The 27611-nt window shown below is 39.8% G+C and overlaps 1 protein-coding gene and 1 non-coding gene across 2 annotated transcripts in view; both read right to left on the bottom strand.

Moving 5' to 3' along the window:
• The window catches only part of HSD17B3 (hydroxysteroid 17-beta dehydrogenase 3), a 53696-nt gene that overhangs the window by 10970 nt on the left and 15115 nt on the right, over window positions 1-27611 (bottom strand). Inside the window, exons 3-6 of the mRNA XM_047097827.1 lie at window positions 6243-6318; window positions 4470-4577; window positions 3104-3171; window positions 1771-1806 (exon numbers count right to left, since the gene is read on the bottom strand). Of these exons, the coding sequence (XP_046953783.1) occupies window positions 1771-1806; window positions 3104-3171; window positions 4470-4577; window positions 6243-6318 (288 nt within the window). The remainder of the gene's footprint in view (window positions 1-1770; window positions 1807-3103; window positions 3172-4469; window positions 4578-6242; window positions 6319-27611) is intronic.
• On the bottom strand, window positions 7307-7412 carry LOC124505581 (U6 spliceosomal RNA). Its single transcript, XR_006960688.1, has one exon. It is a non-coding gene; the product is annotated as a U6 spliceosomal RNA (small nuclear RNA).

Genomic DNA, 27611 nt, shown 5'->3' on the forward strand with positions numbered 1-27611 from the left:
AAGGGCACTATGGGAGCGTGTCGGACAGCACCAGCATCTCTTCAAAACCTCCCTACTGAAATCACTAGCCTTATTGGATGAATGATCCCAACAGAGAGATAACATTAGACTTTCTGCGTCTCTCTTTGTCTCAAAGCTCCTGATATTTACTCTCTTACCCCACCTTCCCTTTGCCTTCAGACTCATTCCCACATCCCTGCCCTTGACAGAGAATGCTACTATTTCCAGGTGGCTCCTTTGGGATAACTAAGTGATGCTAGTCATGCTTCCAACCAGTGTGACCAACTGAGGCATGGTGTTCTCAGAAAGCTAATCTGCAATTTGCTTTCTTTGCTATTTAAGGAAGTTAGTGTCTACCAATATATAAAAAAATGTTTTAGCAAATCAAAGCATTTGTCTGCTAAAGGAGCCAGAAGGTTGTCAGATATATTTGGGAAACCCGGTGACCAAATGGACCAAGACTGCAAGATCAACGTGTAAAATAACATGAAAGATTTTAGTGGTAAGGCTGCAGACAACAGTTGGACATTATAAAACTTACAATTACATCAGCTGGGGTTTTAAAACAACTATTGATTGCTCGGCTTACAAAGAATGTATGTACCAATAAAAACTGAGCACAACTACAAAACTTTTTACAGAAGAACCACCAATGGTGAACATAACTTTTGTCCATTTTACATTGGTTTGCTCAGCCTCCATCTCCCTCCTTATATTGATAGCAACTTATTTTTCTTTGGGAAAGCAACCCTTCTCTGCCAGGCCATGCTATAAAAATGAGACTGGGCCCTCCTATCCCTAATGGGGCTCCCCATGCCATGAAACCATGGATCATACTGATTCACTGCTACAGTTCTACTGGACCTTCCAGAGCAGTCAGAAGGACTGTAATGTGCAGTTGTGAATGTTGTGTACTGGGCAAGGTGCCCAGCTGTGGGGGTGACTGTCAGCTGAAAGCTCAGGGTTCACTCACAAGCCATTAGGAGGGCTCTCCCCATTCAGAGGAAAGGGAAACATTGTGTTCACACAAAAGCATCATCTATCCATGCTTAAGCAGCACCTTTTCCCAAATCATCTGCTCTGAGGGGGTGCCTTTTTCTTATTCACACAAAGGCACAATATAGGACAGCTTCGTGATAGTCATGCCTGCAAATGCTTATGCAGTTGACTCTAATCAAAGAAAATGAGTGCTGAATGGCACCTGACACATCCCTTAGTCCAACATTCTTTCAAGAACAGATGAAGAATCTGAAGTTCAAGGGAGTTAAACCACATGGCCAACACTGTCCAACTAACTAGTAGCTGAGATAGGATCAGAATACAAGAAATCTTGAATTTCAATTCAACAAATATTTGTTGAATGTCAAAAGTCCAGAAAAATCCAAGCCAGGCCTGCTGTCATTTTTCAAACCAAGTGAGCTTTCCTCCATTAACAAAGACGAAAATTAAAGGAAGGCACCATTTTTTTTCAAGTTACTCTGGAATCCTGAGAAACTTTCAATGTCTAATATGTTGAAGCCTAATATTTCCTGACATGTGACAAAACTTGATGAAAAATGAGATTCAGACACTCTGGAGAATAAATTCATTACTGTATTTTCCTGATGAAAAGAGAATCAGACAATTAAAAAAAACACTGCCTGGTCTCTCAATCAAGTGCAGTTCAGCTTCACAGAATTCTGCTTCTGCAGAAAAAAGCAATTCTCCTGAGTTGCCAGATTCCAACAGCTACTACATTTTAAGTATTTAGCACAGATATTGACTACATACCTTCACTACTGAGGTGATGTTACAGTGGATGAGACTCTGTAATAAATAATCACAACCATGAATTAGCTGGATGATTTGAGAAAATCTCTTGAGAGGCAGTCAGTGCTAAAGAACCATAAAATGGGCAAAAGGGTGGGTCTGAGCACTGCCCCTCACTCACTCGGCCTGGAAATGAGGTTCTTGATTAATGGTCACCAAGTATGCTCTAGAACTGGGGAGCACCTGACGTCCACTACGGTTCTATAAAAATTGATCTTGAGTAAAAGTTAATTAAGAATTTCCTTCAAAATGTAGAGATTTTCCTTCAAAATACAGTTTTTCAAAGGAAGGTGGTTATTTTCCAGCTGAAGGAAGAGAGTTAGCATATGTGGGTTTAGAAGACAACAGCATAGCAAATAGAAAGGTAAATGATAATATAAGGTAGAGGTTCTGGGCTACAGATGCCGGATAAAGAAACTACTAGAATCACACAAGACAGACAGAAAGGAAAGGAGGGACATACAGAAGCAAGCACAAATGCAGACATAAATAGAAAAACAAAAACAATAATGGATCATGGTTAATAGAGAGACACAGACTCGTGCCAAAAATAGGGATTTAGATGGGGTTAGATATGTGGCTAAGAGGGGAATTTTGCAAGGACATGCAGCAAAGTCCAAGCAATCTGGCACTATTTTTCCGTGCAGTAGACTTGGGGATTAAATAGGACCACAGGCACACAATGACAGCCTGTTCAGAACGGGTATAACTACATGATTTTGAAAGTCAGGACCTGGAGAAGAGTCAGCAAATCATGTCTTCAAGGACTATTAAATGCATAACAAATTCACTGATGACATGCAATGGCAGCCATCGGTCTGGGTCAAGGTTGCTGGATGTACAACACCCCCAACCACAGAGTTTTGTGTCACAGACTTTCCTCACGCTGAAAGTTGAAAAAAATCTTATTGCCTGGAAAGACAATGAAAGCCAAAAGCTGGCCTTCTCCCACTTATAACCACAGCTGTAAATGTGTTAGCCAACACAAAGCCCTCAAAGATTATAAAGCAGAACACAGAGCCCCAAGAGAATGGGACAGTGGGCAGGTAAGTTTTGGTGTGCAGAGAAGGAGGAAGATGTCTATATCCTAGAGATGGTCATGAAAAGTGGTGCCCTTGCCTGTGTGGCAAGTACTTAGGTGAAGAGAAAGGGAGAGCTACAGACATCCACCTGGAATACAGAATTTTGGCCAGACAGCCTCCCTTGTACCCTTTCCCAGGCCCTAGTGACTACCCAGCCAGGAGGCCCGGTCCCCAGTGAGAGGAAACCATCCACAGAAAGAGACCAGGCCTACCTGGATTTCATCTGGTGTATCAAGGAAGTGGCTCGGGAGAAGGTTTGGAAGCATTCCGACATTGTTGACTGACAAAGGCAAAACAAAATGATGTCAGAGGAGCTGGTAGCAAATATTTATTAAAAGCCTTAAAAATGCTTATATTCAACCCCAGAAGTTTCTTCTCTTGGGAAGTTTCCCTGAGGAAACACAGAAAAAAAAATATGTTCAAGGCTGTTCTTTGCAACATAATTTGATAACAGGAAATTGAAGGGGAAAACAATTGTCCAATAGTAGGAAGCACATCATATGGATCATGAGGCAGCCATATGGCAGAATGCAATGCAGCCATTCAAAACTATGACTGCTTAGAAGTTTAAAGACATGGGGAAGCATTTGTGGTATATGGTTTTTAAAATTGTTACAAAAGAATATGTAAATTTAATCCCAGCTTTGGAAATATGTGTGTATATGTCTGGAAGGACATGTACCAGAACATTATCTCAGGCTGTGGAGATATTAACCAATTTATGCACGCATAGATTCTTTCTGGTTTTTCTGCAACAATGTGGTTTACATTTTTTATTAGTAAAAAATGTCATTATTTTTAAAATTCAGCAGGAAGTTTAGAAATCAAATCTTCCTTCCGTGTATAATATAGAGACTGTGCTCTGTATCAGGTCATAAAATATCTTGTCTATAAGTCACCACAGAAAAAAAAATAGTATCTTGTTTTCTGAATAAGAAAGTCAATTCTCAAATAAACATGCTCACTTGCTATTTCATGAATCAATCACAGCAATGTTTGTTTGCTAAACTAACTCTTTAGGCCAATGTTTGTTTGTTTGTTTGTTTGTTTGTTTGTTTGTTTTTGAGAGACAGAGAGAGTGAGAGAGAGACAGCATGAAGGGTGGGGCGAGGAGGGGCAGGGAGAGAGGAAGAGAGAGAATCCCAAGCAGGCTCTGAGCTGTCAGTGCAGAACCTGACACAGGGCTCGATCCCATGAACAGTGAGATCATGACCTGAACAGAAATCAAGAGCTGACACTTAACCAACTGAGCCACCCAGGTGCCCTAAGGCCAATGTTTCTGAGATTCTGTCTTTCTGTCTAATATCAGTTATCAGTGGGGGAAAAAAATCATTTTCATATTATAAAATATGGTAGGGAAGGTTGAAGTATCTTAGTTTCCTACATTCCAAAGCCATACATAAATGTGTTAATCCAATATGCCTCTTGAAAAATTGAACTGTAATATTTTGTTTAATGCTACAACTTAAAAGACAGTCATGGGTTAAGTTCAAGTTTACCACAAAATAATCAAGCGTCACTAAGATAATTGTTTTACTAATGTATTATAATATGCTTTGCATTTTGCAATTTACTTACCTAAAATTCCAATTTCTAAGCCTTCAAGTTTTTCTCTAATATGCTCGTAGATGTTGTCTTTGGTAAAATCTGCTTGTATAATCTTCACGCTACTCCCTGTGGTACACTCTGCATTAGAGACAACAGTTATTCTTTAATGAACAGGAGTTCAAATCCCTCCCTTGCTCATGGACTTCTCCAATGCTCCTGGCACTACCTGAGCAGACCTTTAAGAGGATAAAACCATTTTCCCAATTAGAAACACGAAAAAGTCCCCGATAAATGCTGGAACGTGCTAAAAGATTTGTGAGTGATGGTTTCTGGTGTTTCTGAGAGTTACTCTGATGACAAGTATATGCTCTAAAATAAATTTAATGCAATGGTTCTCAAAGTGGAGTTAGAAATTCTCAGGCTCCACCCTGCATGCCCTCCCAGTGACCCTGCTCATGCTCAAGGATGAGACCCCTGGTCTATAGGCCATAAGAGGATAGTGATATGTTGCCTCTCCTCAGTGTCAGGTCCCCGTGGCATAGACAGAGCAATCCTCTGCATTTGTCCAACATGGTAGTATTCATAAAGCTTTTACACATATAATGTCTTATTTTAAACCTTTCTACAACCTTGTAAAGTAGATATTACACCCATTGCTAAGAGGAGAAAACTAGGGCTCAGAGAAGCTAACTCGCCCCAAGACACCCACACTCTGCTCCCTCCAAGTCCATGCTCGCTCTGCTATTCCACGTGGACTTGGCTTTGTGCAGGAGCCTTCAATGATGTAAAAGCAACAGGTAGAGTTCAGCAACTGCTTCCTGCTCAGCTTTGGAGTTAAACCCAATATTTCTGGGACAAGTGATCTTGAGGCATAGTTTGGCAGGTGGGGGATGTTTTCAGGCCAAAGACACTTCTTGCTTTTCAAGGACAATAAAAAGCACATCTTAGCATTATGAGAGAAACACTGAAGAATATCCTAGTTTTGGTCAAAGTTACTTTTGATATCCAGACATGGAACAAAAGCAGAATTCATTGGTTGAAGGGCACTGAGCCTCCATGGTGTGATTGCCCAGCCCCACACTTCCCACCATCCCACACTATTCCAAATCTCCCCCAGAGACACAAGGCCATCCCCTGACAGCCTGTCACAGTCTTCACAAGTCTTCATAATTGAAGACTCATTCTTTTGAGGTAAGGATTTTACAAATTACTAAATTAATAATTAATTATTAAAATAAAATACCTAAAAAGGGATATGATTACTATTAACTAACAACACCTTGCAGTGGATCATAATGATCAAATATTATAGTATAAATGCTGCCTCATAGAGTTGTACAGTGTACAACTTTTACAACCATACATGGCAGCCCTGGATCAAATATTTTTTAAAAATCTGATAACCACCAGCAAGGACTGTCCCTCAACTCCCTGCAAGGAGCAGGGCACAGATACAGGGAAATGCCCAAACATAGATTCTGCTTTTGAAGGAAGTAGCAGAAGCAATAAAACAGCTGGGACCTCTGGATGAGCAGAACTAATTCTAGAGATGAAGATACTCCACCAAGGAGAGAGTAGATCTATGTGTGTATGTGTCTGTTCCTACTTCACCCAGCCCACAGAATCCCTGCTGAACTAATGCCACTTATGTCCTGCCCTTAACTTTGTAAAGTCGGCTCCCTGCAGAAGGACCAGTGCATCAGGCTCCAGGAGCAGCCTTAGGAATGCTGATGAGGCCTCTACAGGTACAGACTTGGTTGGTGGGCTCCACAAACATCTCCCTTATTTCTTTGGGTCACTCACCAATCTCTGCAGCAATGGCCTGTAGTTTTTTCAGTGTCCGGCTGATAAGCACAACATTGAGTCCTTGTCTTGCTAGCTGGGAATGGGGGTGGGAAAACCAAAAATGAGAAAGATGGTAAGCAGATAGGGAAGGCGTGTTTTAAAGGTGAATTGGAACATCACCCACTTGGTCACAAGGTGATGTGCTTGCTTCTCCTGGGTTTAAATGTGCAGAATGTGACAAAGATTTCTGGATTATGAGCAAAACAGCCACACTGGGCCAAGCTATATGTGACATAACAATAGTAGTTTATTTTTAGCTGTTTATTATGTGCCAAAAACTATTCTAAGAGCTTTTTTATTTAAAAAAATAAAAGACCCACAGACCCTTTTTTATTAAAAAAAAAACAAAAACAAAAACAAACAAACCTCTGAATGTGCTCTCATCAGAAATGCCTGGGGCCAAATGTGTTTTGGAATTCAGAATTTAGAAGATTTTATAGTATAATTTATATAACAAGTCTAGGGCAGTACCCCCTGTTTAAAAACTGTATTTCTGCAGCAACTTTTGAGCTGATTCCTATTCATAAGGACATTTTTCTCGTGGTTCACTTCACTCGGGCAATCACTGCACTTGGGCATGGGCATGGCCTGAGCCCTCTCTCTGGCTCCCAGCAGGACAAAAAATAGAATAAGGTACCAGAAGGTAAATAGACGCTTCTCTGAGATCAGGGAAGAACTCTTCTTCAGAGCGGATAGTGCTTCAACTCCAGGGCTGCGTGGCAGTGCACAGAAGAGGTCTGCATTAACGTGGCACAGGGGACAGGCAAACTCAGTATGCTGGGCGGTCCCAGACAGGTCGAGACTCCTCACACCTAAAACTGCTACTGTGAGAAAAGCTAGAGCTTTCCCTGAAGACAAAGGGAAAAACTAACATTTGTTTAAACCGAGACTGATAACATTTGAGTTAGTGACAAAAGGGCCTGTTAGTTGAAATCTTTCTCTATGGTTTTAATTAAGTTATTTATACCTTTATCTTTTTAATTGTGGTAAAATGCATATAACATAAAATTTATCATCTTAACAAATATATGGAATTTTTCATGAATTTATGTGTCACCCTTGTGCGGGGCCATGCTAATCTTCTCTGTGTCATTCTAGATTTAGTATATGTCCTGCAGAAGTAAGCACTGTGCCTTTATTTTCATAAGGAATTACAGATTATAGAAAATACATAAGAAGCTGAATTAAAGACTATAATATGTGATCTCCAATAGCCAACAGCTCAATCTTCAAGCCAATGATCTCAAAATCACCCAGAGAGATGTCAACACACACACACACACACACACACACACACACACACACACAACCAATTCCCACCAAAACCATCCAAATAAAAATTTCTGGAGTTGAAGCATCAGTGTTTACATCTTTTTCTATTTTAACTTATTAAATTATCTATGCAATACACACATACAATCTTATTGTAAAAGATGTCTCTAAAACCCCTCTACACCCCTAGGCTCCTGCTGCTTACTGTTTTCTCTGCATCTACATACATATATAAGCACATACAGAAATAAACATTCATTTTATGGTTTTCTTTCCTTTCACACTTTATAAATGGCATTATAAAGATTGTGTTTTTAACTTGATGATGTGTCTTATCTCTAAGTATCCTATCTATCTCCACATCACTCCAGTTTCATAGTGTCCTGTAGTTCACTTTAGGGTGAGCACTGGAGTTATTTTTAAGTTTTCCCATTACCTATATTACCACAATGAATACCCTTCTATATAACTCTTCATATATACAAGTGAATCAATTCCTAGAGTAGTCAAGAAGTGGAATTGTATCAAAGGGTGCATGCTTCTAAAATTTTAACAGTGTTGCCAAAATACGGTGCCTTAAAACCATACCACCAAAAATACAACTATAACTATTTCTTCACACTCTGTCCAAGATTTTATATTAGCAACCTTTTCAACGTTTCCCAATCTAATGGTCAAGAAATTATATCCTTATATAAGGGTTAGGGTTAGGGTTAGGGTTTTAATTTGCATTTTTCTAGTTATCAGTGGAGCTGAGCATTTTTGTTTTTTTTTTTTTGGACATTTGTGTGAATTACTGGTGTGTACTCTTTTGCCCATTCTTCTACTGTCATTTTTAAATAAATTTTTAGGTGTTTTGTGGGTTTTTTTTCACATATTCTGATTATTAATTATTTGCTTGCTATATATTTAGTAAGTATTTTCTCCTTTATTTATGGCACCTTTACCATACATTATATATTAATTTTCATGTTATCGTTCGTAAATATTTTCTATGGCTTTTTAAAAACTTCCTTTATGAACTTCCATAACTCCAAGGATATATTTTCCTATAACCTTTTACACTATTTTTATATTTCCTGTTCGTTTATTTTTGAGAATAATCTGAGTGTGAAATCACCTAACATTATTTTTTGCAAGATGGGTGGCAATTTTCTTTACAAAAGTTTTGTATTTCTCCATTCTTTATACTTTTTTAGAGAGAGAGCAAATGGGGGACAGTGCAAAGGGAGAGAGAGATAGAGAGAGAGAATCTTAACCAGGCTCCACAGTCAACATGGAGCCCAAAACAGGGCTCAATCCCATGACCCTAGTATCGTGACTTGAGCCAAAATCAACCGACTGAGCCAGCCCAGGCATCCCTCCATTCTTTCTTGATTTAAAATGCCAACTTAGGGGCGCCTGGGTGGCTCAGTCGGTTGAGCGTCCGACTTCAGCTCATGATCATGGTCATGATCTCAGGTCATGATCTCGCAGTCTGTGAGTTCGAGCCCCGTGTCAGGCTCTGTGCCGACAGCTCAGAGCCTGGAGCCTGCTTCTGATTCTGTGTCTCCCTCTCTCTGCCCCTCCCCTGCTCATGCTCCATCTCTCACTCTCTGTCAAAAATAACATTAAAAAAAATTTTTTTTAATGCCAAGTTAGTCATATGCCAAATTCTTACATGTCCGTGGGTCTATTCATGATCTACCTGTTCTGTTTCACCAATTTGTTAGTCAATTTCTGTGCCAGTGCCATTTATGATTTAATCACAATCTTCTAATAGGCTTTGATATTTGATGTGTGAAAGAGCAAGTTCCTACCATTTATTGTTCTCTTTCAAAATGTTTTTATCTTCTTAGTTTAACTTTCCAAATAAATGATAAAATTGTCTAGTCAAGTATTATTATATTTAAATTAGAGAAATTTAGGGTAAATAATATTTTGAAATATTATGATATTTGCAGTAATCAGTTGTCTCATCCAGACATTTGGTATCCATTTGTCCTAATCCCATGTGTTCTTCTCAAAAATTTTAGAAGTGTCTTCACATAAATCTTGGACATTTTGTATTAGTTAACATAACATTAGCTCACATAACAGAGAACTCCAAAATTTCAGTGGTTTCACACAATGAAGTTTGGTTTTTGTCTTATAAACTCTTTTTCACATAGTCATTCAGGTCCCATGCTGAGAAAGTCTTTGCCATCTTCAACACTAGGTTTCTAAGATTGCCCTGGGTGTTGACACCCAGCCATGCAAGGATTAAGACAGAGAAGATACATCCCCTCCTTTAACCACCTTGACCAAGAAGTGACACACATCATTCTGCCTGATTTCATTGGCCAAATTAGTCACATGGCCCCACTTTGGTGGAAAGGAGTCTGGGAAATGCCCTGGCTGGGCAGCTGCTTCTGGCTGTAAGTCTACACCATGGGGGAAAAAAACATAAGGATCTGGGAGGACATTTAACTGTACCTGTCACCAATATCTTACATTTATTTGTTGTCATCATGAATTAAGTTATTATGGAAAGCGGAGGAAACTCTAGAATGAAATACCTAGGTTCAGTTCTTGTTTCTACCACTTAAACCTGTGCACACAAGTTACTCAGACCAAAGAGTTGCCGCATTGGCAAATCATGGACACCAATAGATATACTTCATTAAGTTGTTCTGAGAATCAAATAAAAAACCATACCACAAGTGCATGGTGCAGAGTCTGTCACATAGGAAAGCACCCAATAGTATCAGTTATTTTTCTATGTATTCTACTTTGTTACTCTTAGTGATTAGGAACTCTGCCCAGCCACCTCGCTGAATTCTTTTATTCATTGTAATAGTTTCTTCATCAATGGTTGGCTTTTCATCATAGACAGTAATATTATCTACAAATTATAGTTTTGTCCCTTCCTCTCCAATGTTTGCATACTTTTGGCCTGGTTATCTTGGATAATATCTCCTGTGCTATGTCAAGCAAATATACTGTCTGTTCTCTACCATACTGAGAACACTTTTATTTTTTTGTTTATTTGAGAGAGAGAGTGAGTGCGCGCACTCGTGTACACACAAGTGGGGAGGAGCAGAGAGAGAGGGAGAGAGAGAATCCCAAGAAGGCTCCATGCTTGGTGTAGAGGCTGATTCAGGGATCAAACTCACGAACCGTGAGATCATGACCTGAGCCAAAATCAAGAGTCGGATGCATAACCGACTGAGCCACCCAGACTTCCCTAATGTTTTTCAGTACAAAGCATGAGGTTTCCCGTTATTTCTGGAAGTTATTTTTTATCAATTTCAGAACACTTTCATCTATTCTTTTTTGCCAAATTATTTTTAAAACATCTGGATTCAGTTTGCTAATACTTAACTTGGATCCCAATTTTCTTCTTACCTTTGTCCCATTTTGATATCAGAGTCATGCCAATCTGTCTACACAATTCCTGAAATTGTCCCAGGATTTTCTCAATTTTAAAGCCAAAAGTCCCACACCCCAGGATCTGCCCCAGTCCCAGGCAAATCAAGTTGGTTGGTCATCCTAGAAACATTTTGGTTTTTTGGTATTTCTTTCTTATTCCTTGAAGATTTAGTAATATTTACTCACAAGTAACATCTGGGTGTTTTGTAGATATTCATAAATGCCTTTTCCATCTCATGCATGGGTTGAGCCAACTTTGATTATGTTTCCATAGGAAATGTCTTTCATCTAAGTTTTCACTTTATTGATACAAAGATAGTCTTTTCTTCCTTTCTTTTTCTTCTTCCTCTACTTTTTTTTAAATCTCCTTGTCTGTAGCTAGGTTCCCAACATTATTCCTTCTCTTTCTTTTTCTTTCTTTTTTTTTTTTTGAGGTTTTCAAATATTTGTTCCCTTTTCTGTTTTTTTTTTTAAGAATCAATCTTGAATGATCAGTTCAGTTTATTCCTATTGCCTCTGTCATCCATTTTTGTTCTTCTCTTTATTAATTTCCTCCTTCTATTTCTTTTGGATTTATTTTGTTCCCTTTCTAGAATTTCTTGAAAGCTAAGATTATCTACAATCTTCCTTATTTTCTAATAGATGCATTTAAAGCCAAAAATCTTCACTTCGAAATGCATAGCATTTCGACCATAATTCACAGGAATGTTCATTTTTATTTTTTGGAGTTACACTGAGGTATAATTTTTCAATATAGATGACAGGGTGGATATCATTTTCTTTTTTCTTTTTTTTTCTTTTTTCTTTTTTATGTTTATTTTCAGAGAGAGAGGGCACAAACTGGGGATGGGCAGAGAGAAGGAGAAATAGAATCCCAAGCAGGCTTTGCACCATTAGCACAGAGCCCGATGCAGGGCTCAAACACATGAACCATGAGATCATGACCTGAGCCAAGATCAAGAGTCTGACCCTCTAACGACTGAGCCACCCAGGTGTTCTGGATGTCATTTTCTAAGATTAGTTTTAATTTTATTGCATAGTAGTCAGTGAACATAATGGTATGTTTTTTGCCATTGGTAACTTATCACAATTTTCTTTCCAATAAGTGCACTTTTATGAATGTTCCATGTGTATCCTTAAAGAATGTGTATTAGCTCTTCATTGGCTAGGTTTTATAAATTTTCGTCTCTTAAATTAAAAGTGAGGTTTACCAAATGGCTTACCAAGTATTGGTTAAACCTGTATGAGAGGGTATTCAAATTCCTTATAAACTTAATTATTTATATTTATGTAGTAAGATGTTTTTTTTTTTAATTTTTTTTTTTCCAACGTTTATTTATTTTTGGGACAGAGAGAGACAGAGCATGAACGGGGGAGGGGCAGAGAGAGAGGGAGACACAGAATCGGAAACAGGCTCCAGGCTCCGAGCCATCAGCCCAGAGCCTGACGCGGGGCTCGAACTCACGGACCGCGAGATCGTGACCTGGCTGATGTCGGACGCTTAACCGACTGCGCCACCCAGGCGCCCCGTAAGATGTTAAATTAGAAGTTTCAACAGAAGTGCAAAGACCCAATAGAAATCGGATCACAAAATCATTTCAGAGAGCAAACCAAGAAAAAAAATTTACAAAATAATATCTAAGTAACCTGACAATGTGATTCTTGAGCCCATCCACAGGGCACCCTTCACTCATATAAAAAATATGTCAAGATAAGGAGCATAGCAAATCAGAGGGCTTCGTGAAGAGGATTTCTTTGGTTTTGTCTGCTACCAAGCTACGATTCCAATCCCCAAGGGCAGGGTGAGGGAGGAGCCTTATATCAAAAGGGGTGGGGGTACCATCCCATCTTATTTCATGTTTTCTATGCATCATGCTATCCAGCTTATCGCCCCCTACCCTCCCTGGTTTCTGCTGAATCAGTTAGTGGAGCATAGGCGATACTGTGGTCACAAGTTACAGCAATTTAACATGACAAAGGATTATCTCTTACTCATTATGCTCAAACTGTAGACCCATCTGACCAACGCTCCCCAAAATCTAAAGAGCAAGAATCATGACTTATTGATGCTCTGACATTGGAGCTTTCTGCTGCCATGAGCTAGGCCACCATTCAAACTTGTTTGACTGTTTCTCCTGGACCAGATGTGGGAAAGAATAGGTATGGGGTTAGATTCTAGACAAAACATCCACCCCAAGGCAAAGAGACCTCAGCAGAAGCAGAGCTGGAGGAAGACTTCAAGGGCTAAGGAGGTCAGGATGCAAGATGATAGCACATTCACCAGAGCCATGTGAGGTGTGGAGAACCCAGGAAAGTGCCCTATAAGTCACATGAATGTCAGTCACCAGGCCCAGACAGCCAGTCTCCTTCTTACGACGGTACCAGGCCTATCCTATCATTCCTTCTCTTCTCTGCCGACCATCTCCAAACTCCTGCTCCTCACCTCTGGCAGATTCAGACATCTCAGTTGGCAACTGGGAAAGAGAAGCAGACCACAGCACTACGTCATGTCCCCAGAGCATGGTCTCCAAAGCACATCCCAGCTGCAGTAGGGGAGATTTAATTTTATTTCATGTTCAATATTTTCATTATTGCAGGTAACTGGACACTGGGACTGTGGAGTTGAAACCTGTTTGCATCTGGAAGTGACCAGAGGGAATCAGTGAAGTAACAGGACCAGAGGTAGAGAAAGAACCAGAGCTATGGAACAGGTTCAAAAAGACAAAGAGAAACAGTCACAGGTGTGCCCAGTGAGTCCTGCAAAGCCTGTTTATCGGTTCTGTTTCTGAAAGAGTCGTGGAAATCTCCTACAGTGGTTCCAAATTCATCAAACACTTCTATTCTAGATCGGTTTCTACTTTCAATATTTCAAAGTTATATTGTCAGAAATAGAATTGGCTCAATATTAATCATATGAATCTTATAAATATGAACATTTCTATTATCCTTTTTTAATTTTTTAATGTTTTATTTATTTTTGAGAGAGAGAGAGAGAGAGACAGCATGAGTAAGGGAGGGGCAGAGCGAGAGAGGGACACAGAATCTGAAGCAGGCTCCAGGCTCTGAGCTGTCTGTGCAGAGCCTGACGTAGGCTCGAACTCACAAACTATGAGAACATGACCTGAGCCGAAGTTGGACACTTAACCGACTGACCGACCCAGGTGCCCCTTTTATAATCTTGAATTACATTTTGTCTAATACTGATATTGGGAGCAATATCCTTTCCTGTCTTTTTGCATTTTCCTAGGATATGTTTTTCCATCCCTTTACTTTCAACTTTACTTTCCTGTATTTAACATTGGATTTTTTTTTAGTTCTTTCTAGGTTATCTCATATCTATCAGGAAATATAACCAAGTCATATTTACTGCGATTGCAAATATACTGCACCAACTATCTTGTTTTAGTTTTCTATTCACTGTGTTTCCTTTGTTACTGTACTCAGTCTGTAGTAGGCAAGACAGGACAAAGTTACAGTAACAAAATAGCCCCAAATCTCAGTGGCATAATACAAGAGAAATTTGTTTTTCCTTACACAATATCCTCTGCAGATAACCCAACAGTCCAGGCCATGCCTCCCTACCCATGCAACCACTCAGGGTCTAGGTTTTTTCCCAGGGCTCAAATTGACATGAGGCAAGCAAATGACCTAGGGTGCTCCACGGTCATTACACAGGGCCTCCATGGCTTTGCCTGGTATTGAGCAATGAGAACTGAACTTGATTCTATAGCAAAGACAAATTCATATATTTTTGAAAAATAAGTTACAAAAACAAGAACACCCCTTTTTTTCCCCCAAACTAAATACAGAAAGACCAGTTCTGTACCTGGATTAGTAAAATATTTTCATAGACGAAAAGATGTTCACAAAACAGTAATCACTTTATAAAAATACATATGAACAAAAGAATACAAATCAAACATATTAGCAAGGTTGCATGTGAGAGGAAGATAAATGGGGGATGGGAATGAAAGAAAAGAAATTGAGAGAGGGAAATGCAAATACATGTCCACACAGAGACTTGAACAAGAATTAGTAACAACTTCATCTGTAATAGCTCCAAACTGAAAACAACCCAAATGTCCATCAACAGGTGAACAGATAAATTATTGTACAGCCGATCCATGGAATGCTACTCAGCGTAAAAAGGAATGATTTATATACACAGCAACATGAATGAATTTCAAAATAATTATGCTGAGTGGAAGAACCAAACCAAAAAAGAGTACATACTATATGATTCCATTTATGTAAATTTGGGGGTGCCTGGCTGTCTCAGTCAGTAGAGCATGTGACTCTTGATCTTGGGGCTGTGAGTTCAAGCCCCACGTTGGGCATAGAGATTACTTTAAAAAAAAAAAGTCTTCCAGGGGCGCCTTATGGCTCAGTAGGTTAAGTGTCTGACTTTGGCTCAGGTCATGATCTCACAATTGTGAGTTCAAGCCCGCATCAGGCTCTGCACTGACACCTCAGAGCCTGGAGCCTGCTTCAGATTCTGTGTCTCCCTCTCTCTCTGTCCCTCCCCCACTCACACTCTGTCTGTGTCTCAAAAATAAAAAAACATTAAAAAAAAAAACCCACTTCATCCCAAACTTAAATACAGGCAAAATGATGATTGTTTGATTTTTTTTTTTTTAAACCATCCCAGAATGTTTTCCAAGAAGCCTGCTTGACCTCATTGGACATTTTGGGGCATGTAACTTTGCTGGGTTTTTGGGTTGTTTTTTTTTTTAATTTTTTTTAACATTTTATTTTATTTTTGAGACAGGGAGAGACAGAGCATGAACAGGGGAGGGTCAGAGAAAGAGGGAGACACAGAATCTGAAACAGGCTCCAGGCTCTGAGCTGGCAGCACAGAGCCCGAAGTGGGGCTTGAACTCACGGACGGTGAGATCATGACCTGAGCCGAAGTCAGACGCTTAACCGACTGAGCCACCCAGGCACCCCAGCTGGGTTTTTTTTTTTTAAGTTTAAGTTTATTTATTTTGAGAGAGAGAGAGAGAACACTAGCAGAGAAGGGACAGAGAGAAAGGGAGAGAGAGAGAATCCCAAGCAGGTTCTTCACTGTCAACCCACGTGGGGCTCAAACTCACAAACAGTGACATCATGACCTAAGCCGCAATCAAGAGTCAGACACTTAACCAACTGAGCCTCCCAGGCGCCCCTGCTGCTACAGAATTTTTGACAGTCCTCAGCCCTTGGAGGTATGGACAGCTCACAGCCAGCCAGGTGAGGGACAGAAGGTTGTCAGGACTTTATTGTCTAGCAGAGAAGCTAACCCAGAGGCAACACGGTTATACACCATATAAAGCTGGCCCATCTGGTACGTAACTTGGCAATATTATTGCACATTCCTTTCCAACTGACTATATAAATCCTTATTCCTCAGACACTCTCACACAATCAGCAATTTGGCTTCCTTCTGGATCCTTCCTTACTACATTGAATAAAATTTTAACAAATGCTAGCATGTATCTTCATTTGAGAATTGTGTTTTTACAACCCTGAAGATAAAATATTGGTTAATCCTTTGAATTATTTGCCTAAACGGACACAACAGTTATACTGTAACCCTAATGTCTACAAGATTTTAAAAATGACTGTACTAGCATGTTCTAGTGAAGACAAAGAATATCAGAGAGGGATTTTTAATCTCCCTTTATGATAGTTTCAAGAAGTACACACAGGAAGTTTGAAACTAAAAAGAGAAAAAAAATTATACACAAGATGAATAACAACCAAAAGGAAAAAAATGCATGACTTTCTTAATATCAATCAAAACAGGCTCTAAAGCATGTAAGTATTCCTAGAACTACAGACTAGTAAAAAGTTCAGTTCCTCAAAGTTCAGGATTACCTAATAAAGTAGCTTTACATAAAACTGCAAGAAGAACTGAAAAATACATCACCAGAATAGATTTTAATTTCCCACTTTGGTAATTGTTGGATGACACACACAAACATTTGGTTAGAATACTGACTACAGAATCCACAGATATAATACACTTGATCCAATGGGCACATACAAACACTACACAATTGCAGGTAACATTCTTTTGAAAGTCAAGTCTTTGCCCCAAATAGTCAAAGTAATATTGAAGAAGAAAACCAAGGCAGGAGGCATCACAATCCCAGACTTTAGCCTCTACTACAAAGCTGTAATCATCAAGACAGTATGGTATCAGCACAAAAACAGACACATAGACCAATGGAATAGGATAGAGAACCCAGAATTGGACCCACAAATGTATAGCCAACTAATCTTTGACAAAGCAGGAAAGAGTATCCAATGGAAAAAAGACAGTCTGTTTAGCAAACCGTGCTGGGAGAATGGGATAGCAACATGCAGAAGAATGAAACTAGACCACTTTCTTACACCATACACAAAAATAAACTCAAAATGGATGAAAGACCTAAATGTGAGACAGGAAACCATCAAAACCCTAAAGGAGAAAGCAGGCAACAACTTTTTGACCTCAGCTGCAGCAATTTTTTACTCAACACATCTCCAAAGGCAAGGGAATTAAAAGTAAAAGTGAACCTCACCAAGATAAAAAGCCTCTGCACTGCAAAGGAAACAATCAACAAAACTAAAAGGCAACTGACAGAATGGGAAAAGATATTTGCAAATGACATATAGGATAAAGGGTTAGTATCCAAACTCTATAAAGAACTTACCAAACTCAACACCTGAAAAACAAATAATCCAGTGAAGAAATGGGCAGAAGACATGAATAGACACTTTTCCAAAGAAGACCTCCATGTTGGGATGAGCACTGGGTGTTGTATGGAAACTAATTTGACAATAAATTATATTTAATACAAAAAATAAAATAAAATAAATTTTTTAAAAGACCTCCAGATGGCCAACAGATACATGAAGAGATGCTCAATGTCACTCATCAGCATGGAAGTACAATTCAAACCCCACTGAGATACCACCTCACACCAGTCAGAGTGGCTAAAATTAACAACTCAAGATACTATAGATGCTGGCAAGGATGTGGAGAAACAGGAACCCTCTTGCACTGTTGGTGGGAATGCAAACTTGTGCAGCCGCTCTGGAAAACAGTGTGGAGTTTCCTCAAAAAATTAAAAACAGAACTACCCTATGACCCAGCAATAGCACTACTAGGAATTTATCCAACAGATACAGGAGTGCTGGGTCATAGGGGCACATGTACCCCAATGTTTATAGCAGCACTTTCAACAATAGCCAAATTATGGAAAGAGCCTAAATGTCCATCAACTGGTGAATGGATAAAGAAGATGTGGTTTATATATACGATGGAATACTACTTGGCAATGAGAAAGAATGAAATCATGCCATTTGCAGCAATGTGGATGGAACTGGAAGATATGCTGAGTGAAATAAGTCAGTCAGAGAAAGACATATATCATATGTTTCCACTCATATGTGGATCTTGAGACACTTAACAGAAGACCATGGGGGAAGGGAAGGGGGAAAAATAGTTACAGAGAGGGAGGAAGGCAAACCCTAAGAGACTCTTAAATACAGGGAACAAACTGAAGGTGGAGGGGGGGTGGGGGAGAGGGTAAAATGAGTGATGGGCATTAAGGAGGGCACTTGTTGGGATGAACACTGGATGTGGTACATAAGCGATGAACCATGGGAATCTACCCCAAAAACCAAGAGCACACTTTACACACTGTATGTTAGCCAATTTGACAATAAATTGTGTTAAAAAAAAAAAAAAAAGTTGAGTCTTTGAAAAAAACTGATAGAACTGACAAATCTCCAGCAAAATTAATCAAGAAAAAAGAGAGAATGCACAAATAAACCATAAGTAATATTAGGAATGAAAATGTGGGCATCATTAGAGATCCAGCTTGGATTTAAAATATAGAAAAGGGTATGGCCACCTGGATGGCTCAATCAGTTGAGCATTGGACTCCTGATTTCAGCTCAGATCATGATCAAGCCGCGAGTTTAGCTCCACACTAAGCGGTGAGCCTGCTTGAGACAATCTCTCTCTCTCTCTGTCTCTCTCCCTCTCTTGTTCTCTCTCCCTCTGCCTTTCCCCCACTCATGCAGCAAACATGCACTCTCTCTCTCTAAAATAAAAAAAAAATTTAAATACAGAAAAGGGGTTAAGAGGGGAAACTAAACGCATGTAGTTAATTATGCTCCTCCTGAAATCCCATTAAATGGGAAGCAATTTTTTTTTCAAAAAAAGCCATAAATCCACAGAGATAGTACCAAAAGACAAGAGCAACCCCAAATTTTGGGTTCCTAGAAAGTAGATGGGCAGGATCCCAAGTCTTATACCAGCCATGGGATAAACTGAGAACTGACCAAATTTGTACCACTAAAATCCTCAAAATTCTCAGGCACTGCCAGCACCAAACCTGGAGTAAAGGGGGTGCCAAATGAGGGGGGATTGGGTAAGAGCTGTTGGAGAAGACGTAGTGCCCGAATGCCCACCTCCATTCCATATTCCACACGTTGAAGACAGGGGTCCTCTCTGGGAGCAAGGAGTTGCACAAGTTATGTCCATACCAGGTCTGACTCCAGAAAGATGGCAGTCAGGCCTTTGCTATATGGGCAGGAGGCTACCTCTTCTCTGGGGAGTCTCACCCACATCAAGACACTGGCCTGGGGGCTCCCCAAGCAGGAGCCAATCACCCTCAGCTCCAAGCTCCATCTGGCTCAGACACTCCAGGCAGAGTCCTCATTCTCCTAATCCAGCTCTCAGACATGGACAGACCAAGGATTATCTGTGGAAAGCTGTTAACATGAAAGACAGAGAGCCAAACAGGAAAAAAAGCAACTTGGAAGGGGAACGCAATTTTTTTGAAAGAAGAAAAAAAAATCGATATGTCCCCAAAGGGTAAGAGAGGCTGCTGCTCTATGCAAAGAACAGGCAAACAAAACACAAAAGATCTCTCAGAAATGTGAATGATTCTTAATTTATTTTAAAAGTTTTCATTCTTAATTTTTTAGAAATTTGAAAGTAAAGAATTTTTTAATATTTATTTTTGAGAAAGAGGGAGAGAGAGAAACAGAGACAGAGCGCTAGAGGGGGAGGGGCAGAGAGAGAGGGAGACACAGACCCTGAGGCAGGCTCCAGGCTCCTAGCTGTCAACACAGAGTCTGACGCGGGGCCCAAACCCACAAAGGAGGAGATCATGACCTGAGCCGAAGCCGGATGCTTAACCAACTGAGCCACCCAGGTGCCCCCTAGAAATTTGAAATTTAAAAAAAAACAGCAAATAATGAAAAATTCAATAAAACAGAGGATAAAATTGATGAAATCTTTTTGCAGAGAAGAAAGCAGAGATAAAATGAAAATTATGAGAAAAAAGAGACAAATAGAAAGTGATTTCAGGATCTGAATAATAGGAGTTCCAGAAATAATACAAACAACATCTGAGTAACTGGAATTCCAGAAAGAAGAGAGAAAGTGGGAAGAGACTAAACACCCTGGCACAACTTATTTTATGGAGTGACCTGGCTGTGTCCCCCCACTGCCTAACCTCTCAATATTTCTGCTCATTTTCTGAACATTCAGTTGTTTGGTTAACTAGATGACAGTCTTAGACTAAATTCATGTCCTGCTTTTGTTTTTTAAACTTAGTAAGAAAATGCTACCAAAAAAAAATGCCGATAAATTTTATTTATTTTTTTTGACAGAGAGAGAGGGGGCACAAGTGAGCAAGGGGCAGAGAGAGAGAATCCCACAAGGGGCAGAGAGAGAGAGAGAGAGAGAGAGAGAGAGAGAGAAGCAGGGCTCACCCAGTGCTCATATTTTACCTGAAGTGGGGCCAATAAAGTTTAAAACTTAAGTGAAATTGGGGCACCTGGGTGGCTCAGTCAGTTAAGTGTCAACTTCAGCCTAGGTCAGATCTTGCCAGTGTCATGATCATGCCATTGTCATGATCTTGACAGCTCAGAGCCTGGAGCCTGTTTCAGATTCTGTGCCTCCGTCTCTCTCTCTGTGCCTCCCCATTCACTCTCTCTCTCTCTCAAAAATAAATGAACATTAAAAAATTTTTATTTTAAAAACTTAGGTGAAGTGGATATATATTTCTAGAAAAATTCAAATTTCCAAAACTTATTCAAGAAAAAATTAAAATCCAAATAGCTCTATAATCACTAAACATAATAATAATAAGGTAATGATGATATAAATGAATAGCTTAAATTGTCCCATGAAGAAAACTCCAGTGACAGATGGTTTTACAGATAAGTTCTATCAAACATTCAAACAAAAAAGATCATGGCTAAATTGCACAATCGTTCTCAAATATTAAAAAGAGGTAAAAATCCCCTGTTCGGTTTATAAGGTCAGTGTAACTTTGACACCAAAACTTTGGAAACTAGTTGGCATTACCTAGTAATGTTGACAATGCATAACCTGTGAGCCAGCAATTCTGCTCCTGGGAGCGTTCTCAACTCTTGCATAAGACCTTCAGGAGGCCTGGACAAAGTGTTCATACCAGCAAAAGCAGAAACTACCGAAATGTCTCTCAACAAAGAAAAGGATAACTAACCTGAGATGTATTTATATCACAGAGTGTTATACAATACTGAAAATGTTGTACATGTTGTACATGGATGAACTTCAAAAGCATAATACTGATCAATAAGAAGCAGGTTGCTGAAGACCTGAATCAATCCATGTTAGGTTCAAAACTAACAATGCAGCCAATATATTGTTTAGGGATACATGCACATGTAATAGAACTTTTATTTTTTAGTGTTTTTTTTAATGTTTATTCATTTTTGAGAGACAGAGTGCGAGTGGGGGAGGGGCAGAGAGAGAGAGGGAGACATGGAATCTGAAGCAGGCTCCAGGCTCTGAGCTGTCAGCACAGCCCCGATACGGGGCTCGAACTCATGACAAGAGATCATGACCTGAGCCGAAGTCGGATGCTTAACTGACTGAGCCACCCAAGCACCCCTGGAACTTTTTTTAAGTAAGGAAATTGTTTACACAATGTTCATGATCATGTTTATACATATGGGAGTGAGAGAGGGGAAAACACAAAGGCAGGATGTATGTGACTGTATGGTAAGTTTCAAGGACACTGGTGATGTTCTAATTCTTAAGCTGGGTGATAAGGGATACATTACTCATTTTATTACTTTTTGTAATCACATCTATGGATTATATACACTCTTGTTTGATGCATCTCTGTCTCTCTGTCTCTGTCTCACTCTCAACACACACACACACACACACACACACACACGCACATACAACCATGACATACTACAATGAACCTAGGATATTCAAAGCCTGCATCAGAAATTACAGGGTTGAAGTCAAGCCACACAGTAACAAGGCAATGAGTCCAGGGGAACATAAAAATAATTCAAAGCTGCTATTTTCACTTAAGGCAAGATGAAAGAGAACAAGCTGGGAGTGCCACTGAGGTACTTTAGATGAGAGGAATTTAGACATTGGGAAGAAATTTCCTTGCTGAAATGACAAAACATCACCATAAATTGCCAAGTAAATGTGTAATGATATTCAAAACAGGGCCAAGCAGTTATTTTTCTTGGGTTGGTCTGAGGCAGAGCTAGTCAAGCGATTTTAATCCAAGGGCCAACTCTGTGCCACTACCTGGAGCTGCCAGGAATACTGATGTGAGAAGAATTCTGACTGACCTGATCTGTCACGCTGGATCCAGGCCACCCGTGTGGCCCCAGATGTTGGGGGGTGCCCAGAGGTGAAGGAATGAAACCACACAATCTTGAGTCTTACATTTTGCTTCTAGTATTCTCTGGGCATTAACGGTCAAGAATATGTGCATCAGAGAAACAAAACGTAAAATTCATAATATTTAAATATGTATTATATATTACATTAAATCTATACTTTGCATAAATATTAAACCTTATAATCAGGCACCTGGGTGGCTCAGTCCATTAAGCATCCAACTTCAGCTCAGGTCATGATCTCACAATTGTGAGTTCAAGCCCGGCATCAGGCTCTGTGCTGACAGCTCAGAGCCTGGAGCCTGCTTCAGATTCTGTGTCTCCCTCTCTCTCTGTCCCTCCCCTACTCACGCTCTGGCTCTCTCTGGCTCTCAAAAAATGAATAAACATTAAAAAAAATTTTAAACCTTATAATAATATGAGATGGGTTATAATTGGTTCAGTCATTTGGAGAACTATTTAGTAAGGGTATCCAACATTTTTTTATAATTTTAAGTTTTTTATTTTAATTCCAGTCTAGTTAACATACAGTGTTCTATTAGTTTCAGGTGTGAAGGGTATCCAACATTTAAATGCAAATCCCCATTGAGCCAGTAATCTCACTGATAGGGTTGTATACTTGCATGTGTGTGAGTATATATTCAAAAGTATGCCTTGAAACATTATTTGTGAAAACAAAAATAAAAACCAGCCTGAGTGTCTATCCCCTCAGAAGCTGACATAAGACATGGTACACCACTGGGATAGGCTAACCCTGAAATCATTTACAAGAGTGCACACCATCTATATGCCTTTGCTGCAGGAAGATCCCCATGCTGCTATCAAATGAACAAAGAAAAGTTTAGAACAGGATTTGTGCTTATCCCATTTGTGCCTACATGGGCAAAAACTAAATATACAGGTGTAAATTCTGATGGAGACTGCTAGTGGGCCACTAAAACCTGTTACTCCTTCTTCCTGGGCATGTGACTAGACCACACTCCCAACCTCCCTTGCAGAGGTGGCTTGCAGGACACAAACATGCTGGTGACTCAGCTCCAACCTTGAAGATAGAAGGAACCTGGCAGAACCACCTGCCAATCAGGAAAACTCCCATTTTCTTTGCAGTCTCTAGATTACAGTTAGGTCTCTGTTCTGCAGCCAATCTTTACCATAGTATTGGCATGTAAGTATGAATACAGCTATGATTTGTCTATATTTTCTGGAAGGAATCTCAAGACATTTTAATTTTCTTTTAAACATTTATTTTTGAAAAACAGAGACAGAGCACTACTTGGGGAGGGGCAGAGAGAGAGGGACACACAGAATCTGAAGCAGGTTCCAGGCTCTGAGCTGTCAGCACAGATCTCAATGCAGGGCTCGAATTTGTGAACTGTGAGATCATGACCTGAGCTGAAGTCTGACACTTAACTGACTGAGCCACCCATGTGCCCCTCAAGACATTTTTAATACTGGTGACCTTCACAGAGCAGCATAAAGTAGGGGCAGGGTTGGGAAGAGGACATTATTTTGTGTGTGTGCCTTTCTGTACTGCTTGAGTTTTCTAATTTTATGCCTGCATTACTTTTATCTTTAACAGGAATTATCTGGACAAAGAAATGATGGACTTTTGCTGTTTTCTTCTTTATATCTCTTTAAATTGAAAAAATACACTTAGTCATCAAAGAAATGTAAATTAAAGCCAGAATGAGACATCGCCAACCAGCTATTAGAATAGCTATAATAAAAAATAGTGACTCCACCAAATGCTGGAGAGCATATGAAGAAAATGAATTAACTTCTCTATTGCTGGTGGGCAAGGTACAGTCACTGGGAAATAGTTCAGCAGTTTCTTAAAAACAAAACAAAACAAAACAGAACAGAACAAAACCAGAGGCTCCTGGGTGGCTCAGTTGGTTAAATATCTGACTTTGGCTCAGTAACTGGAGGTAGATGAAGACTACAGCTCTCCTCCCCCACAACCCAGCCAGCAGATGATGAGTTACAAAATGCAAGCAAGCCTCCAACCAAACGCCACCACACAGAAACATTTACTAGGAAGCCAGCATCAAAACAGTCATGAACCTGTTATTATAGATCAGTGGATCCCAGCTCTCTGTTCCTTAGGCATTCTGTGAATGCCTTGCATGAAGTTCTTCCCAGGGGAACATGACAATGTGCTAGAACAGAATACAGTCAGCCTTCTAGTGGAGTCAGGAATCCTCCACTAAGTGGTAGGACAAGGGACCAAATCAGTTCAAGGCCTAGGGCCTACTCTGCCTCACTCACGGATACAACATCTCTGTTCCTACAAAAGTGGAAGTGCCTGTACAATATTTCTAGCCAATTCACCTATCTTCAACTGTATTTCTTCAGGAAGCTCTTTGTAACATCTGTTAGGCTAAGGGGAAAACCATCTAATGAAAGTCCTGTTAACTTAAGCATAGATGTAGATGAACTTTGATTTAGCATCTTTAAAAATTAACTAAAGACTGGATTTAGCCACAGTCCTGGCCAGAAACAGCACTGTCAAATTGGATAACTTGAAGAGAGTTTAATTAAAGAATGTTTTACAAAGTATAGGTATGGCATAGAGAAACCACAATACTCTGGGGCTAATAACAGCAGAGCCTCTTTCCCCTGTGTGCCCCAAAGAGTTAGGGAATGAAGAGTCACCAGAGTGGGAGAAGACAGCTGTGTGGAACAGATCACCTGACAGAGCTACACCTGCAGCAGAGGGAGATAGACCTCTAGACCCACAGGGAGACAGCTGGCAAAGAACTCCACCTGACTCTCCTCTCCCTGTCTTATCTGTTGCCAGTGTCTCCCACTGGCCAAACCCACCTGAAACCAGAGGGTGCTGGTCAGCCTCCTGGGGCACAGAACAGGGTGAGAAAATGCAAAGGGTAGGTCTGGAGGTGCAGAAAGTAACCCAACACACACCACCTTTAGTTTTAACTGATAACCAACCACTGCAGAAATATGGACTAAAACTCACCTAACTTAAACATAAATTTACCATATGACCCAGCAATTCCACTCCTAGGTAATCTACCCAAGAAAAAGGGAAACCTGTATTCACACAAAAACTTGCATATGAATACTCACAGCAGCATTATTATACAGACTGTCCCTGACTGTTCAACTTAGGATTTAACAACTTTATAATGGTGCAAGAGCAATACACATTCAGTAGAAACGATACTTTGAATTTTGAATTTTGATCCTTTCCCAGGTGAGAGATATGCCATCCAATCCTCTCCCATGATGCTGGGCAGAGGCAGCTCCCAGTCAGCCAGAGATCATGAGGGTGAATGACCCCTACACTAACAACCACTCTGTATCCACACAACCATTCTCTTTTTCACGTTCAGTCCAGCACTCCATAAATTACATAAGATGGTCAATACTTTATCATAAAATACGCTTTGCTTTAGATGATTTTGCCCAACCACAGGCTAACGTAAATGTTCTGAGCTCGTTTAAGGTAGCCCAGGCTAAGCTATGATGTTTAGTAGGTTAGGGTTATTAAATGCATTTACTACTTATTGTATTTTCAACTTACAATGGGTTTGTAGGGATTTAATCCCATTGTAAGTTAAGAAAGATCAATATAACCAAACAATGGGAATCCAAGCATTCAACTGGTAAGTGAGTAAACAAATGGTGGTATATCCATACAATAGAATATTATCCTGCAGTAAAAATGAAAACACCACCAACATATAACAACACTGATAAATCTCAAAAACATAACGCTAAGTGAAAGAAGCCAGTCATATTGTGTGGTAGCATTTGTACAAAATGTTCAAAAAGATCAGTAGCAGCCCAGAGCTGGGATGGAAGTAGGGGATTAAGTGTAACAAGGCAGGAGGGATCTTATTAGAATCTTACTAGGGTGATGGAAATGTTCTACAACTGGATGGTGAGGATGGTGAACAACTTGGTTAATTCACTAAAAATCATTCAATTGTACACTTAAAACAGGTGGGTTTTATGGAGTGTGAATTAAATCTTAAGAAGCTGTTTAAAATAAAAAACTGACCCACATGCCTATCATATTATCAATTCTAAAGTATTTTATTTTTTAAATGTTTATTTATTAGTTTTGAGAGAGAGAGAGAATGAGAGGGGTAGGGGAGGAAAGGGCAGTAAGAGAGAGAGACAGAGTGAGAGAATCCCAAGGCTCCACACTATCAGTGCAGAGCCCAACACAGGGCTCAAACCCATGAACTGTGACATCATGACTTGAGCCAAAACCAAGAGAGTCAGATGTTTAACTAACTGGGCCACCCAGGCACCCCTATGCTAAAGTACTTTAAAGTAAATTTACATTCACTTTAACCTGTGATCTTCAGCCATAAAGTATCATCACAAGTCCTACCCCTGGCCTGGAATCTGTACAATGAGGAGTCACTTCATAAAAAGATAATCAAGATCCAGACATATAAAAAAAGATAATGAAGGGTGATCCTCTGCATCTAGTGTTCACTTTAAATAGTCAATTTCTTTATACATTTAAACATGACGTACAAAAAAAGCATATTTACTGATGGTTTGTCTGGAACACAGCTATTATTTAAAAGGAAAAGACACAGAAAATCTCTCAAAGACATTGATGTCAATTTTGGCTGACTCTAGATAAAGCTCCATTCTGGCCAGACTGAGCAAAGGAGGGGAAAGTGGAAATGAGGTTCTCTAAAACAAAACATCTTCAGCTGTGCATGTCTCATGCTTTCCTCAAAAAATAAGAAACAACCACCACAGAAAAAACAAGTTAAGAAGGTGACCCCTAAGGTAAACTATGGGCTCTGGGTGGTGATGAAGTCGTCAGGGTGGGTTCATCCATTGTAACAATGTCCCACTCTGGTGGAGTGTATGTCAACAGTGTGGCAGCTGCACATGTTTGGGGTTAGGAGATATACAGGAACTCTCTGTACCTTCCACTCAATTTTGTGGTCAGCCTTAAACTGTCCTTAAAAAATAAGTCTTTAAAATTTT

The sequence above is a fragment of the Lynx rufus genome, unplaced genomic scaffold (assembly GCF_022079265.1).
Source record: "Lynx rufus isolate CCGP_SWC_20201006 ecotype Redwood Valley unplaced genomic scaffold, mLynRuf1.p SCAF_10, whole genome shotgun sequence".
Classification (NCBI taxonomy): domain Eukaryota; kingdom Metazoa; phylum Chordata; class Mammalia; order Carnivora; family Felidae; genus Lynx; species Lynx rufus.